General features: G+C 42.6%; 1 protein-coding gene across 1 annotated transcript in view; it reads left to right on the top strand.

The window, feature by feature from the left end:
• Positions 1-18,108, top strand: part of thoc6 (THO complex subunit 6) — a 65,837-nt gene that overhangs the window by 26,655 nt on the left and 21,074 nt on the right. The window contains exon 2 of the mRNA XM_072306450.1: positions 15,913-16,128. Within this exon, the coding sequence (XP_072162551.1) occupies positions 15,913-16,128 (216 nt within the window). The remainder of the gene's footprint in view (positions 1-15,912; positions 16,129-18,108) is intronic.

Here is an 18,108-nt window from a genome sequence, read left to right as displayed (position 1 = left end):
TGTCTGGGGGGCTGGTGTGGCCGCCTCAGGTGTGCGCACTTGTGCGAGCAATGAATAAAACTTGTGATTTATCGCTCGTAAGAAAGTATCAACATCATCAGTAAATCTAGTAATATTAATGCGCTTTGATTTGCACTCATCAGGAATAGCCACATTAACTGCTACTGCTTGCTTTCTGACAATAGTAGCCTCAGCTTCTATAGCTGCTAACCTATTAATCTGTCCCTGGAAACTTTGGACAGTTTTTATAGAGAGCGCAAGTGCCTCCTCATGCAAAGAAGTTAGCGTGCGTAAAATACATTGCTCTTCAGCAATATTTGCTTGCAACCTTTGTTCTAGCTCCAAATCTAACGTTGCCATGGTTCTGATCAGGTGCGACAAACCAAATGAAATTGAGATAACGGAGCGCTTGAGCTAAGAAAATGTACACTAAGATTGCTAAAATACTGATAGCTTGAGGAAAAAGTGCATAGAAAACCAAACAAGAGACAGTGGCGCACTTCAAAAATACTGCGGCGAGCTGAGGAACTAATGCGTGCGGTGTAACTCTATGGAATGTTTGTCCATGCAGAGAAAAACAATGAAATACTATGTGCACTGATAAGGGATGCCCAAGTTGAAAATACTAAGCTTAAGCACACCCAAAATGCAAAACAAGCACACAGGCAATGATAGCACTCACTACAAAATGATAACTGGGAAGTTACGATGATATGCGGAGATATTTAGGTTCGGAGAGGAGGCGAGGCGAGAACTGAGCATAAAATAACTGACCTCACTGCAATGAATGATGAAAATTATCCTAGCGCTGCATAAGCAGGTGAGAAAGTAGAGGGTGAGAGAGCTAAAAGCACCCACAATGACAAAAAATTCTCACAAGCTGCTCACAGCCATGTGCAGAGACAGTGAGGTTATACATTGAGCCAAATTGAGAGAACTAAAAATGCGGTTTTCGGTTGCGGTGAGCTGATTTTTACTAGAATGCGGGTGAACTCGTTAATCTTGAAGAAGACTAGTAATATTCTAGGTAAGAAATCAACCTTAACCTCACACATGTACGACTGAGGTAACTGAGACCGTGCTGTGCTGCGGGGAAACGTGGCCTCGAAGAAGGTGCAGCCTTCTAAGAGGTGAAACTCAGACACGATGAAACTCAAAATGATGGCTTAACATGCTCAATGGAAAAGGAATGCTGCCTTAAAATTAATGCCGATGATCAAAATGCTGTCTCAATCAAAGGCCCGAGGGACCAAAATGGAGCGTCAGGGCTGAGCTAAAAATATGAGTGGACTGTATAGGTGTGCCTCACCTCTCTCTCCGAAAACTGAATCCCCTCGAACCTAAAACGCGGTGGCGCTCAGCCGATCATCTTCCCAAAACCCTTTTTGTTTGGGAAGATGAGGCCATGCGGCGGTGTGCTGAACAGCGGTGGTGGGCTCTCAAGGCTGAGGTCTCCACATGCGGTGACAAAGGAGGCGGTAGTGACAAAAGAAAACTGCGGCTTACCGTGATGACGGCTAAAAGGAAGAAAGTGCAAACAAGCAAAGAAAGCAAGGTAAGCAAGAAATCCAGAGAAATCCTTGTGAACAGCAGCGAAACAGCTAAAACTCCAAATCCAGGTACGACGTACAAGCAGAGAAGCACTAATGAACTACATACAGACCGGTCGGTCAGCTGATCGCAAGCTCGAGCAAGCGTGGTGCGCGGAGCGCCCTCAGGCGGCGGTCGGGCGAAGTTCGCTAGGAACAAACGCCGCGGAGAGAGACAATACGTCGCGGTGCAACGCGTGTTGTCCGTGTGCGTATTGCGGGGGAAACTTCCGAGTTTCCAAATACCTGGTGGATCCGCTGTGGCGGGAACAGTTAGTAAATGCGCTTTACAGATAGACTGAAAGCTCCATATTCCAATCTACCCGAATAATTAAATTCAAAAGCATTTTTGAATTGAGTTCATATCGAATCTCAGTGGGAGAATAATAAACAGTGTAAGCGAAAGAATATCAATGGTAAGGTTGGGTTTGTGTCTTAGGTTAGTGAAATGCAATGGCAGGTTCTGAAATCTTGTTTGTCAGTTGCTCTTTACATGAGTCACCTTTGAAAATCAAGTTTAAGAAAAAAAACACATAGGTAGGCAAACAGTAGTAGGTAGCTTGCCTATTTTCTTCCTGTCTTGCTCATGGACTCGGAGAGCAGTCGGAAAGAGGGGTGAGAAACAGGATTTCAGCTCGTGTCTCTGGGAATGTGGAAACTTAAAATTTGTGAAGCGTCATCAGTTTGTTGAGATTGTCACCGTTCGTTGCCTCAAGAGGATTTAGACGCTTCTGCTTCAGCGATACATTGTTGACCTATCAATATCCGCTTATTTTAATCATATTTTGAAGGAGCGATTCCCATAAGTATTCCCGATTAGTTATTTGTTTCACTACAATAATGGCAGACATAGGTACAATCTTTACGACACCATGGAGTAAAGGTGCAGTGCTTTACTGGATTAGCACTCCTACACTTTCAATGCCTATATCTACCTATTGTAAGATCATTAGAAGCTCAATAAACAACACGATGAATTTCTGCGCCTGCCACAATTATTTTTAACATCACTAAAATTACATATGATGGCAACTTTTCTGAACTCAGAATATAAGCTCGAGCATGATTTAAAGGGTTGTTGAGATTACTTAGGTATTCATTCAATTTTTAAATATGAACGTAAAATGATTAAAAATCCACTGTCATTTTTCCAACTGTTGCTCAGAGAGTCAGTAAAGGCTTTTCTAGTGAAGATGAAGCCTCCGCTTATATATTGCGGAAAAATTGTGGAACATACACGGGATAAAAGAGTAATAATAATTTTATTGAATCAATTCATAGTGAAAAAATGAAGTATAGCTTGTGAAAATGGCGCCAACGCATGAAATTCAAGTTCAATCGAAAATATGCGCATAAACAGCGCCAGAATCGGAAAGTTTGATTTCCCGCGAAAGTCGGGTTACAGCGCCCGCATAAATCCGACGGCGAAAACTTGCATTACAAACTCGGGTTTCGTGAAACCTCGATTTCGAGCCTCGCACAAACGTAGCTAGTGTGACACGGCACCCTTATGATTTTATACTATAGAGTAAGATATTGCCAATCATTTTACCTTCAGCATATTTTCAAGATTTGTGAAGGAACCATTGGCTTGAATGACATTTTCAACAGCGATTGACATCTTGAGTGATGAATAGTTTGCCGTAAAAGCTTAAATGCACCGCGATTTCTACCATGCATAGATTTTAATGGAGAACCACCATGCTGATTCACAACTCCATTGTATGAATGTTACTAAAATTAGTAATTTTCCCACGTTCATATTTGCAATGAAAGTCCATTATTTGGGACACTTAATATCATTATTTATGGCGAGCCATATTTCCGTCATAACTGTTAATTTCTGTTCAAAATTTTGATTCCGATTTCCGGCAGATCCGTTTTTATTCTTTGAAAATGTGCAACAGCCGACCAAGTTGGCGGAGTGGTCAGCGCGTCTGATTTCATGTGAAAAGATCCTCGGTTCGAATCACATTATTGAGGGTGCCACATTCTCACTCTCACGAGTAAACTTGCTGAAATAGATTCCTTTCGGTCATAATGCATGGAAATTTAAAAAGCCTGAGGACAATTTTAAGGATGCTGTGAGCGCTTTGGAAGATAAACAAAATTTTGGGTTACCGTGGCACCAAAAATCGCGGTTGAAAGGTGTGTTAAATTGGTAACAGAAGCTATATAAGTATCAGTAGGTAGTCGGCGTAGAGAATAGACACAGATCTACAAGAGCAACTACGTTGAGTATAGTCTGTGCAAACCAATTAGACAGTGTAAAAATTCGGGCATTTTCGGGCGAGCCGAGAATTGCAACGTCGGATCCCGGCGAGGAGCCGCTGGGTCAGCGCTGAGCTCAATGAAGTATTGTTCCCATTGTGTCCACGCCGGGCCTTAACCTGGTGGCCGGACCCTTGTCATTAAGGCCCTCTAGCTACTGGTGGACCAAAAATCGCACACCAATTTTTTTATCATCTGTGAATTTGTCCTTCATTTCAACGAATTCAGATTCATCTTGCAATCTTGATGAAAAATACGTATAATTATAGGTAAATGTAATGAAACTATTCCCTTTCTTTCCCTCCCTCTTTTTTTAGCTCCGGGGGGGGGGGATCTCGCCATCGCCCCCCCCCCCCCCCCGGATCCGCCCCTATTCAGTGGGTTGTATCAAATTTTTGATCAAAAATTCGAGTTCTACGAGTAAGATTACTGAGGAATCGATATTTTACTTGCCAAATTAAAATTCTGGAGCAAGATGCTGAGCTCGGGGATTTTTAACAGTTCGCCATTTTGAGGCCAAAAACGAGAGTCAAAATTCCTGATCTTTCGTATGCGGGCTAAGTATATCCTCAAGAGAATCTGTGCAAAATGTCAAGCAAAAATATGCATTTCTCTCCGAGTAACAGATTATACGCCGCCTCAGGGTCTGTTGCGGCGCAGGTACCGGCGTGGCAGTGCGGTCTGAAGCCGTACTTGTGCGAGCAAAGTGAGGATGCGCGCTATAACGCCCATACGCGTTGGCCATTTTGAGGGTCAAGTAGTACCCAGAGAAGAAAAGGTATAAGAAACTTCTTTGTGCATATTTTGACGAGGAACATTTTCCCAACTAAACGCAACTTGCTATCCCTAACCGTTCTCGAAATGTAGCCGAAAAATCTATATTTTAGCCTTGTGGGTGGGGGGGAGGGGTTGGAGGCTGAGGGGCTAAGCACAAGAAATATCAACGGGGGTTTTTAGCCTGTGTCTCTCCAAACCCTAACAAGCATCTCTAGCCAAACATCGCTCGTAAGGGAATTTTTCCCTCTAATTTTCCCACTTTGATTGGACTGGTAACATGGGTGTCCTAGAGCACCCTTTTTTCTCGATTCATTTAGGTCTAACGAAGTCGGTGACCGCGGGGTTGAATAGGAGATTGATCTTCAGGAATCCGAAGTTAATGGTCTCGAAACCCCCCTAGCACCCCTCGGGGGGGGGGGGGGGGGTAAAGGGGGATCACGGTCCTAAAAGTTGGGGTTATCGATCGAATTCCGATTCGATTTCATTTGCATTGCATTGTACGGAAAATTTCACGCGAAATCGAGCCCTATAAATTTAAAATCGGACCACTTTACGCCCAAAATTGATCCCTTAAAGAGAAGGACAACAGCCTCCTCCATAATAACCCTTTCAGTCTTGGCAACTAAGGAAAAGAGCCTGCAAAAATCCTGATTATGGCCTGTAATTCGGCCGAAATTGATCTGGCGACAGTTTAGTTGTCTTCAAAATAAAGCTCGTTTTTCCTATAAAAAAGGTTCTTATGCACTTGTTTGATACATGCAAAATTAAGCGCGCTCGCGGGCACCGAACTTTGAAAAATTAGCAAAAATTGCGTTTTTCACTGTTTTTGCTCGATTTCTCCTATTTTAATCGTCTGACAAGTAATTTCAGGACAAATTAAGTGAAGACTATCAAATTTAAACTAACTGTCATGAGTTGATGTAAAAAATAAGGAGCTCAACACATTACAATGTGCGCAATTTTCGCTCATTTTTCAAAGTTCGGCTCCCGCCAGCGCGCTTGATTTTGCCTTGAGCAAAAAAGTGTGTAAGAACAATTTTATTGAAAATTAAACGAGCTTTATTTTTGAAAATAACTAATTTTGTCGTCAGATCAATTTTTGGCAGGTTACAGGCCCTAATCCGGAAAAAGGCCGATTTTAGGCCATTTTTGCCGAAGAACCCCGCTCAAAGCATGGGGTCAGTGGCTCTCTCTAAAAGTCTATGAAACTTGAATAGATTGATATAAAGTTCATAAGTAAGGGAAAGCCAATAAATTAGCTCACTTGTGCAAGTAGAAGCCGAGATATTTGCGATTGAACCCGGTCTATTTTCTGTGCGGCGGAGGTAAGTAGGCGCTCCGCGTCGCCTTACCTTACTTACCTTGCTTGAGCACTTCGGTCAGGAAATCCCCTCTCTCCACCAGGTAACTACGATGTCGCATTTTTTACATTCACTCCTTTCATCAGGATGCCCCGTTCGGGCGGTGAGATATGGAGTTCTCTGCTTCTCGCACCTCTCACGTATACCCTCTTTGAATCCCCGTGAGTTCGCCGCCGACCGGTTGAATCTGAAATGTAGTTGCTGAAACAGAATTGACAGATGCGGTGAGAGGGAGGGAGTACGGCATTCGCACCGAGCGCATAAGACCTATCTACGCTCGAGGTCTGATCGAGAACGCCGAACAACGAGAGGAGAGGGGACTCGGAAGTCTTCCGCCATGCTGTGACATGAAAGAAAATTTTTTGACTTTCCCTTACTAATGAATTTTATATCAATCTATGAAAGTTTCATAGACTTTTAGATAGAGCCACTGACCCCATGCTCTGTGCGGGGTTCTTTGGCAACTTTCCAGTCCGAATTTTTTGGAGCAAAATTGAAATTCGGATTCAGCGTCAAAAATTACATAGGAATCAATGTTAACATTGCTACCCGGGATTTTTGCAGGCTATGACCCCTTTTTTGGCTTATTTGCCTGGACTATTTGGTCAAGAATTGATGCAGATTCTCCGGAAAAAGATGGTTTTCCGGGTAATCGAGTGCCCCCCATTTTGCATCCTAAGGGAGGCTAAAGGGGCCTCGTGACCATAAAAATCGGATTCCTTTCGATCGATTTCCTGGAAAACCATCTTTTACCGGAGAATCTGCGTCAATTTTTGGTTCAAGTGAAATTATGAAGGGGGCCGCTGTCCTCCTCTTTATGGGATTATTTTTGGGTGTAAAGTGGTCCGATTTTGGATTTTTAGGGATCGATATCACGTGAAGTTTTTCGTACATTCCAATTCTAATGAAATCGAATCGAAAAATGATCGAAAACCCCGACTTTTAGGACCGTGACACCCCCTTTACCTCCCAAAGAGTGCTAGGGGGAGGGGGGTTTCGAGACCATGAAATTCAGATTCCTTGGGGTCAATTCCCTATTCAACCCCGCGGTCGCCGACTTCGTTCGACCTAAATGAGCCGAGACAAAGGCCTGGTACGGGCGCTCTGGGACACCCTGTATATACTTAATATCAAAAATTTAGAAAGAAGGGGCGAAAATTGTCAGTTTTCTTTTCTCTAATGGAGCGTCTGAAACGTCAAATCAATGCCATCCCTAGTGTGACGCGTGAAGTCTGAAGAAAAAGTTTGCCAAGTCCAATATGTTTGTTGCGTATGGAATCGTCAAATAAGTAAATGCCAATGGAGATGTTGCATGTGTAAGGAATTCGCGATTTGACTACTAGTTTTTATTTAAAAGTTCGCGAGAAACATAGTGGTGCCACTGGTTTTCTCTGAAATCAACTCCCAAGCTCAAAAAAAGCGCTCAAATTGAGTTAAAATGAAGGGGATATCCCACGCTGTCCTGTGAGTCCACCTCTACATCAAAACAAACTCTCCACGCAATTGTAGGGAGCAAGTACATTAGCAGGGTTGTCGTGTTTTCAGTTTTGGAGTTTTTCTTTTCGCATGTACCATCGGAGTGCAAGTACATTTTTTTTTAGCTTGGAGAAGAGCTGTCCCGATGGATGAATTTTACCGGTGATGTTTTTAAAACTTCTCTTCACATATTATATACTTCTTTTGTAAAATGTTACGGTCTATAATTTTGAAAATTTGCACTTTTTCGCTACAACCCGTTTTTCTTGCAGAAAAAAGCTATTTTTGATCACAGGGCGGGCTATTCAGTGGCAAAATTTGAAAACTCGATTTTTTTTTTTTTTTTTTAAAAAAAAGTCGCCGGCGGAAGTTCTAAATATGCTCCGATTGGTCTGGAACTTCACAGGAATTATTTTCTTATGTATTGGCAACCATTGGAAACCGGAGAGCTGAGCTTTTCCAACCTTTTTTAGCATAGGAATATTCCGCACCCTAGGAAACAGGCATCCTCTGGAAAAATTAACTTAAAGAAACCGGCGTTCCGTGCCATTTTCTTGGGAAGGGGTAGAGTCCCTATATACTGAGAGTCAAGACAACCCCCCCCCCCCCTCATGGAGTCATAAACGGGAATAAAGATTACAGAAATTGACAGTTTTTCGTATTCTTTCTCGCTCCCTGTTGCTCCCTATCCCTGTTGCTCCACAATGTTGGGAGCCACGACCCCTCAAAAGTTTTGGGGCTTTGGAGGGCCGTAAGTCGAAAATTTCAAATAGCAATGGTATGTTTTGACTTCAGATATGCATTCTACGCGAACAGTTACGTAGAATTGATATGGCGCACGGCCTGTTTGCTCCAAATTACTGAAGAACCCCATTTCCCCATAAGAAGCCGTATATTTTTGCAGAAAATAAGGGGGAAAAAATTTGAAGCAAACAGGCCATGCGCCATATCAATTCTACGTAACTTTTCGCGTAGAATGCATATCTGAAGTCAAAACATACCATTGCTGTTTGAAATTTTCGACTTAAGGCCCTCCAAAGCCCCAAAACTTTTGAGGGGTCGTGGCTCCCAACATTTCGGAGCAACTGGGATCATAGGGCACATCAATAATTTTTAGATCTTGAAAGAATAATTTGACCGCTTACAGCATCGAATTGAAAGTTGCCCCATAAATACCTAAAAATGCCCCGTAACTCAAAAAAATGGGGGTTTAGGGAAAAAGTACAAAGAGGAAAATTTTCTTATTGTTGGCGTCGATTCCGAATTTGAAGTCAAAATGTACCCTTCCTATTTGAAAATCGCCAGAAACGGGAGGGCCCCCCCCCCCAAAACACCCCCAAGGGACCATTTTGGGGGGCTAAAAATATTTTCATTCGATTCTTTGGGGTAGATTTTCCCGATTGATTTCCCCCAAGATTTTGTCCCGAAACTCAATTTTCCGCCTTTTTCGAGAAAAAGATAGTGGACCGGTGGTCTGGATCACCCTGTATATAAAAATGAATTCAAACTGCGTACATATTCGTAATCTACGACCCGTGATCGATGCTCATTACATGATATTTGGTCCAGGTCTGCCACCAGGAGAGAACGCAATAGTGTATTTCCTACGGAATATACGCTAATAGATAGAAACAGGGAAGGGGGAGGAGGATTGAATAATGGAAACAAAAGAAAGTAACATAACCTCTAACCTTTTTTTTTTTTTTTTTTTTTTTTATTGAGAGTTTAGTGGCTTCTATTCCTTTAGGAATCTACAGCCATCTATAGGCACTATTTATTGTCCGAAGACATCAGGGAGTTTGGTAGACATCCATGCTCGGGCTTACAAATTTTCACGGATTAAGGCCGAGCGAATTCTGCTTACAGATCCACTCGTCAGTTCCATGAAAATTTGTCGCCACCACCGGGATTCGAACCCGGGACCTATTGACCTAGAGTCAGACGCGCTAACCACTAGGCCAACCTGGCCGGCAACCTCTAACCTAACAATGATTGATTAGATATGTATGTAAATATATAGAAAAAGACAGTGCAGAATTTGATGACTTGACCTGGTGAATGATGCAAATCGATAAAGATAGACGATGAAGGATGGAATATGAAAGAAGAAAATGATAACGTTCCTTTGTGCGAAAAAAGAAAGGTGGACTCTATTCAAGTAATAAATCCAATGTTCGAATTGAAATAAAAGATCAGATCAATAAAAACTAAAGTTACCAACGACTGACAATTTTTTTTTTAAAAAATCCTCAGGTGGAAAGCAGCGCAAGTAGGGCACTTAAGTTAATGTCCGTTTATAGAAAAACGGTAAGTGCGATTGAACCCAAATTTGATATAGACCTTTATTTGACCAAAAGAGATGATGATGATACTGCAAAGTTTGAATGAGTTAAATTTATTGTAACGAAATTTATCGGGAACGAAAGGAATGTGTAGACGGAGAGCAGGTCACTATTATTAGTCAGGAGGCAAACGGAACAAAACATGCGTTCCGTGTGAACGTTCGTGATGGCATAATGTGTCGTACACAACTCTTTTCGTTTTGATGTCCAGAAAAAGAAAATTTATGAAGGTCATATCAAATTTCATGCACCCCCCCAATTCAAGATGGCGGCCAAAATGGCGGTTTTGGGGTAAACAATTTTGGAGGAAGGTTTTGACCAGCTCCGTACATTTTCCGCCAAGGAATCTGATTCTGGTTAAAGATCACCCATTTTAAATAATGATGAAAAACGAAAATATTCTCAAAAGTTATATCTAATTATGAGCGCAAGGATTGAAATGGACTAAAATTGGCCAACGTGGCTATCTCACATCCTAAATGAATATACTCGAAGGAAAAGCTTCTCCAATGGGAGCGTTTTGAAACAGCGTGTTGAATGGCAAAAAACCCGCATTGTTCGCCAAAATCGGCTTTCAGACTTATGTTTTAGCCAGTACTCGACCCCCATTATGGACCGAAAATGACCAAATCATGATACTTTCCGTAAAATTTAGACGTCCAATGAGCAAAAAATCGTAGAATTTATGAATTTTAGGGCATAGGCCCATAACTGGCTGTTACCGAAACTCCTTTTTTGGCAAAACAATTGTCATTTAGCGGTCTGCGCCTCTAACTGGGTAACTATGACGGCAGCCATTTTCGATTCGGATGCTTAATTATTTGTAGGAGTAAACATTTGATTTTCTATGTGAACTTCTTGACCTACAAAACTTAAGTTTGAAAGTATTGTTAGTCATAGCTGCGCTAAAATGTTGTTTCAGCCGCAAAACTGGCGGCAATTTTGGGCGCCATTATTGATTTTCCGGTTCCTTGAAAGCCGCAGCGAAAACTGAACTTTATTTTCGGGCTCTACGACCCTGAAAACCTAATCCACCATCTAGACCTGTATAGGCAAATTAGTACCCCTGAGTGGTATTTTGGCCGCCATCTGAGAAGTTGGCTTGAAAATGACCCTCAGGATAACTTCCGACTAAAATTTCGGTTCTACGATCTATAATACGTAAGAATTAACATTTGACTCGACGTATTCTGAAACTTCAATTTTTTACACTAAAATTGCCATTTTCAATAGGGAGGGAGGGGGGCTGCATGCAATTTGAGACAACCATCATCAATTTTCTGTTTACAGACATTAAAACGAAAATATTAACGTATGACACAGTATGCCTTCACAAACATTCACACGGGAACACGTATGCCCACTGACTATTCAGGAGGTCCTTAAAGTCCCTTCCACCTTCACTAAACTTTTACCTAGTGAATATTTTGACAGCCTCAGTGGTGTAGTGGTCAAGGCAGTTCGCTGCCAACACTGAGGTCCCGGGTTCAATCCCCGGAGGTGACTGATATTTGAGGACACTCAAATATCAGTCATCGTGACTGTGGATGACTATGCCACTCCAATGCCCTGACCCTTCGAGGTAACAGGGTGCGGGAGGGACATAGTCACCCAGTATGTAATCCGTCTGCACTGTTCGGCTGGGTTGTGAACAATCGGTAATCGCTCGTAGTGTGCGCTACTGCCAGCGCTACCTATCAATGTAGATTGCAACAACACAGTCCAACTCGGTGGAGGCATGGCCGTGCTCCGAAAGTCCGTGCTCTGCAGCGTCTGCCAGTCTTTGATGAGACCTTCCGTTGGCTATCAGACGGCCGCTGAGCCTTGCGGGAATATAGAGGATACACAATGTATCAATAGTACGAAGTTATGAGGCACGGTCCAACTTCGGGGTGCACGACGGCAGGGTTCCTGCCAGTTGCCTTGGCCCCTTGAGGGCGCCTCGCCGGCCAGCCCGGCCCTTACTTACTAGTGAATATTTTGAAACGAAACTTTGGGGATATTCATAAATTAATGTAAGCTACTTTTTGGGGAGGAGCTGCAGACCCCGCCTTGTCCTTCAATGTATGTATGTATAAGCCGCTTTTACGGCACGCTAGGGCGCGCTGCGACGCCTACTCTCCACAGAAATCTGTCGTGGTAGAGATCCTCCGGAAGCTGGCATCTCTATCTCTTCACGGATGCCCTCTACCCACCGTTCGGCCGGACGCCCTCTCCATCGCCTACCTGTGGGAGGGGGGGGGGGACCCACTCCAACACCTTCTTCGGCAACCTGGTATCAGCCATTCTCTGCACATGCCCATATCATACCAATTGCTTGGTCATGATATTGTGCACAATCGTCCCCTCAACGCCCATTATCTCTCGGACACGTTCATTCCTGACACGTACTCTCCTCGAGATTCCAGCCGATCCTCGCCAGAAATCCATCTCGGTCGCCTTGATCATTTCTTGGGTCCGCTTCTTCAACTGCCACACTTCACTGCCACAGGTGATTATAGGCTTGACAACCGAGTTAAAAATCCTCTTTTTGTGGTCCTTGGAAATCCTTTGGTCCCAAAGAATCCCATTAAGCATGGCGATGGCTTTCCTTCCTTGAAGATTACGGTCCCGAATGGCCTGATCCAACTTCCCATCCGAAGTCAGCTTCACCCCCAGGTACTTGTATTGTTCGCAACTTTCTATATGTTGATCATCCTCCAGGACTATGCTTTGCTGAGCACCCCCGACTGACATCTTTTTTGTCTTATACGGACACTAACCTCGAGGCCCCGCTTGTGGTACTCCTCAACCAACTTCCGGGTCATATACTCCGCGTCATCGTGATCTTGACGTATGACTACCTGGTCTTCAGCAAAACATAGCGTGAACAGTGTTTCTTGGTCATTCAGAGGGACGCCCATTCCGGCACACTTTCTTTTACATTCCTTCAGAACGTGCTCTAGATATATCTTAAATAGCGTCGGTGACAGACAACATCCCTGCTTAAGCCCCTTGGTGACAAAAAAAACCGTCTGAAAGCCTTCCTTGGCACTTGAATCTGGCAAAAGCCCCCTATAAAACTGCTTGACTGCTCCAATAAGTCCTTTACTAAAACCAGTTTCTTCTAGGACTTTCCAAAGTTTCTCAAGAGGAATACTATCATAAGCCTTTTCGATATCCAAAAACACTAAATGGAGCTCCTGACCGACAATCCTCTTCTTTTCGGTTAACTGGGTAACACAGAACAGATGATCAGCGGTAGACCGACCAGTCCTAAAACCTGCTTGCTCCTCCGCCTCGAACGGGGTCCACTCCTCTTCGATCTTTGTTTTCAACAATTTTCCATAAATGTTACTTTATGTTACTTAATGTTTACTACAGGAACTTTTTTATGCGACGCTGTTATCCAGGCCTCTTTCCATTCTTCCGAGATGTTATCACCATCAATGCACTCCTGCAGCAAATCCCTGATGGTTAACCAACTTGCCAGTCCCACATTTAATTAACTCGGCTGGAATGTTCCCTGCCCCAGGAGCTCTTCCATTCATCAATGCCCTAATTGCTTTGACCACCTCCTTAACTTGAATTTCTATTGAGTGATCCTCGACTATATTTTCAGCATTCCCCGTTTGAAACTCTGGTCGTCCTTCCGTCAATAATTTATTAAAATGTTCGTCAAGCTGCGAGATTGTTATCAGAGATAAAATGTTCCGTTTCATGTCCCTTCTTAGGCCTTTGATCAGCTTCCAGCTCTCAGCACTCTTCCTTCTCCCCAGGTATGTGTCAATCCTTGAGCAGTTGTTCTCCCAAGACTCGTTTTTCTTCCTGGCTATTAAAAGACGATCCCTCGCTTGGGCTTTCCTATACGCGCCGCGGGTGTCTGCAGTCCTGGAAGCCAGGTAGTCATGGTATACTTCCTACGCTTTTCTTCAATTACCTCCTCTCCCTCTTTGTCCCACCAGTAGGGTTTCTGTACAGCCTTGCTCTCATTATACATACCCAGGGCTTCCTTCGCAGCTGAATGTATACAACTTTTGATGAACTGATACAACTCTTCTGCAGTATCGAAAGTTTCTACTCCAGCTCTTCTGCAGTATCGAAAGTTTCTACTCCCAGTTTCTCATCCAGCCGCTTCCTGTAGAGCGCTTTCACGCTTTCATGCTGTAAGCTATCAATGTTGTAGTGCACTTGTTCGATCTTTGTTCCTTGTGGCTGGCACTTCTGATGTTGCAAAGTATTCCTCTGCAGCTCATACTTAACCGGAAATGCAATCTCCGCCTTGAGAAAATGGTGATCACTACCACAGGAGAACCCCGGCAAACTCTCACTTGTTGAACCTTCATGGCACTCGTTTGTCTGGTGACCGCGGAGTCGATGATTGACTTCAGCTCCCGAGTTTGCTGAAGCCAAGTATACTTATGGATATCTCGATGTTGGTAGAATCCGTGCAGTATTTTCAACTCGTTCTGTTCACACATATCAATGATGCGTGCACCGTTGTCATTCACCCCCTCTTCACCAAAAGATCCAACGACTTGAGAACCATTCTTTCGTCCGGTTCTACCATTCAAATCTCCCATGATAATGACCTCTCTTGTCCTTCCCACCTTCAGAACCTCGTCTTTGAGTTGCTCAAAGAACTGATCCTTTAGATTGGCGGGAGCATCACCATTCACACCATATACTCCTAACGAGGCCACCTTGTGACCATGCAGTGTAAGATGCATTCTGATGATCCGCTGGTCTACTGCTTCCCTAGTAGTTATGGACGGACGCAAATTTTTCCGAATAAGTATGGCGACTCCTTGCTGTGCGCGTTGATCTTTGCTGACACCACTATTGAACAGATCATAGCAGCCTAAGTTTTCTGATCCTGTGCCTTTCTTTTTCGTTTCTGTTAACACGGCGACATCTACATTATACTTTTTTACCTCCGATACAACCTCTTGTCATTTTATTAGAAATGCCCTGTACATTCCATGTTCCAAAAACCATAGTCCTTTTCCGTAGTTTGTGTCGCAAAATCCGTTTTTTCCCATTATCACCGAGGCTATCTTTTTTAGGTTTTTTAACATTACGTTTTTTCCGGGTATCGGGGAGTTAGCCCGATGCCCCAACCCCCAACCTGGAGGACCCGGGTTTGATCTTGGAGTACCGTCTCCTAGACAGGCTGCTTTCACCACAGCTTGCTGTCACAGCTGCTTGACCTTCAATCCCTTCATTATTAACCAATTAGCGAAAAGCCCGCGACTGAAGTCACGGGACTAAATGCTCCGCAATTGCATCTGTTGATCATTCCATCCCCTCTGTACTATGGAAGGGACTTTTGGAACACCCTGTACAGAGGGGATAGAATGATCAACGTATACAAGTGCGGAGCATCTAGTCCCGTGACTTCAGTCGCGGGCTTTTCGCCAGTTAGTTAATAATGAGGGGCTTGAAGAACAAGGCGCATATAAGCCGTTTTTTAACATATTGAGGTGTTATTGATTTCAAGTAATACTAGTCTTAATGCATATTCCGTTAAAAGCTCCCAAATTCCAATTTTTAAGCATCAAAATTCAGTTTAAACTTTTTCGTGCCTTAAGGACCTATTTAATTTTGAAAATTCTAACACATATTACTCAGAATAGCAAAAACTGCACCTAGACGCCTTCTTTAAGCCTCTCAATTATCAAATTTTGTGCGTTACGCAAATTTCTGGGATCCACTCCACAGGAGTGCTCCAATTACTCCAATTTTTAGCCCTGATTTGATTTTTTAATTGGATACAAAATTGTAGGTGTTTAAGCATAGCTTCTTATAGTGAGAGTTATGTCCTAGGACCGAAGTTGGGATTTCTGGGCCTAGAAGCTCAGTCCAGAAATGGGTCCCCTTTAAATTTCCACTCGATGACTTCAGTGTTAGTTTTTTGATGATAAATGATGAGGCCACGTATAACTTTTTTATTCAAGACATGAGAGCATGGTAGGTATATATATTTTCTTTTTATCATGCCGATTTTAGTATTTTTTTATTGTCTTTGCCATTGCCCCTAATGTGTTCTTCTGTTTGAATTTAAGGTTTGCTTTGTTTGTTTTCAATTAATCTGAGTACCTACTTGCTTTTTTTCAGCCTGAGGAAAAATTGTATTTCCTTGTCCGGAGAGATGTGCATACAACCAACACATAAGGTATCTTGTTCTAAGCGAATTTGTGCACTATTTTCCTCACCTTTGTTTCTAATTGTGGGATCTGTTGGAGAAATATATGGGTGGCACTGGAATGATTTGAAACTGCCCCAAACAGAAACTCCAAGTGTAGCTTGGACAATACAAATACCAATCTCCGGGTAATTTTACTGTGCCATCAATTTAAATCAACACTAACAGAAATATTTCCTCTTTAAACTAAAAAGGTTGAAAAACTATGTCTGATGTATCTTGCATGATGCCGCAATCAGACGCTGAATTTAGCACCTGAATGTGGAAGTCAACAGTCATCGCCCAACGGCTGAAATTTAGCAAATTCGAGTTATTTTCATCCAGATGTGTATCAAATCTACTCGAATAGTTCAGAAAAATTCAAAATTGGTCCGATGGTTGCTGAGAACGGTTGCTGAATTTTGCGCGTCACGCGCAAAATTCAGGCATCGGGCCGATGACTTCCACATTCAAGCCACATTCAGCTCCCACATTCAGCGTGTGATTGCGGTGTGAGTTCTTACGGAATCATAGAGAAAACACAGAAGGTGGTGGCAAGCAGAGAAATGTACTTTTCTACGTCACAGCTAAAAATGAAACCGTCCTTCTAATTGATCAATGGTATCGCAGGAAAACTCAGACCTGTTAGAAATTTAACTAGGAACGGGAAAGGTTGTGAGGTTCCCACTTATTTTGGCTCTACAAACTCGTAACTATTAACTTTTTATGTTTCATTATGTTTTTCTATCAATGTTCAACTGTAACTGACAATAATTTGTAAGTTAAAAATATATATTTCGTAAGGCCTCGATAGACGATCAAATTCCCGAACCAATTCCGATGAAAGTGTCGGGAGTCATCAGTCTTAAACTCATTAATTTGCTTCATTTTAAAATGAAAACTTGGCAGAAATGTTTCCTGTGGCAGGAAATGATGAACGGTGGCACTCCGTTCTGATCTTACTTTGAACAAAAAAGTGCGGCCCGTCATTTGATGGTAGATGTTGACCACCAGTCATCAGCATGTCCACTTTGATCGGAATTGGTTCGGAATTTGATCGTTTATACAGGGCTGTATAATAACACCTTTTATCTCAACCTGTCCCGTTTGGAAGGTAAAACCCTGTTAAATTACGTTCTGTACGTCAAAAAAGCAGAAATTAGAGAGTCATGGTAACTAATCTTCAATTTTATGACTTTCAATGTTATATTTAGTGGTGATGCAGGTCTTTATACGGGTTCCATCCTGAAATGTACTTTTTTTGAACAGCACACCAGTCCGTGTACTTTTCTACGTCACAGCCAATCTTCAAGATGGCTGCCTTGCCACCACCTTCTGTATTTTCTCCATGATAGAGAATTCAGTGACATCTAAATGCAAGACTCTTTATGGAATTATTTCGGGGTAGAAAGTCAAAACTTAGGTTTTTTTTTTTTTTTTTTTTTTTCTTTTTGATAGAAGTGCAGAGAAAAGTATCTTTTTTGGGCCATCAAAATCGAATGGTGCTTGCTGTTTTTGGAAGCTTGTGGAAGAAAAAAAGAACTGGAAAACCGGGGAGCTGTATAAAACCTAAACTTTCTGACTACCCGCGCATTACATTAATTATTAAACCCTTACCTTTTCTCTTTACCCATTCTCTTTTCATGTTCGCCTCAAATCAAATGTTTTGTAGTTTCTTGACATAGAGTACAATAGAGTCGCAAAGTACTGGATCGCCGATGAAGTCACTTTTGGAGGCTGTTTTCTCCAGTTCTCCGGAGACTAGTGTGCGGCGACAAGCGATGACGCATACGCAGAGACTCGCGCTCGGCGCTCCCCACTCCCGACTCGGCTCCGTTCGTCCGCTAGGTCCACACACATTGAATCAGCTAAGTAGGCCGGTAATAAGTCTGAAATTGAGTCCATACATGAATATTATCCAGGAGTAACATACATTAATGGATTCATTATGGCTTCGAATATCTAATTATAGCATTTGCAAAAAATAATATAGATGGAATTAATAAAAGTCGAAAAAACACAAGCAGTTGTTGATTTCTCCATAAGCCACCGTGTTAGAAATGCCGGTTGGTTCACACTTTGTATAAGTCAGAAATTGAATCCCTGTATGAATAAAATCCAGGAATAAC

Source organism: Bemisia tabaci, chromosome 1 (genome assembly GCF_918797505.1).
Source record: "Bemisia tabaci chromosome 1, PGI_BMITA_v3".
Taxonomy (NCBI): domain Eukaryota; kingdom Metazoa; phylum Arthropoda; class Insecta; order Hemiptera; family Aleyrodidae; genus Bemisia; species Bemisia tabaci.
Note: the sequence above shows the minus strand (reverse complement) of the source record. Positions and strands in the feature narration are given on the sequence as shown.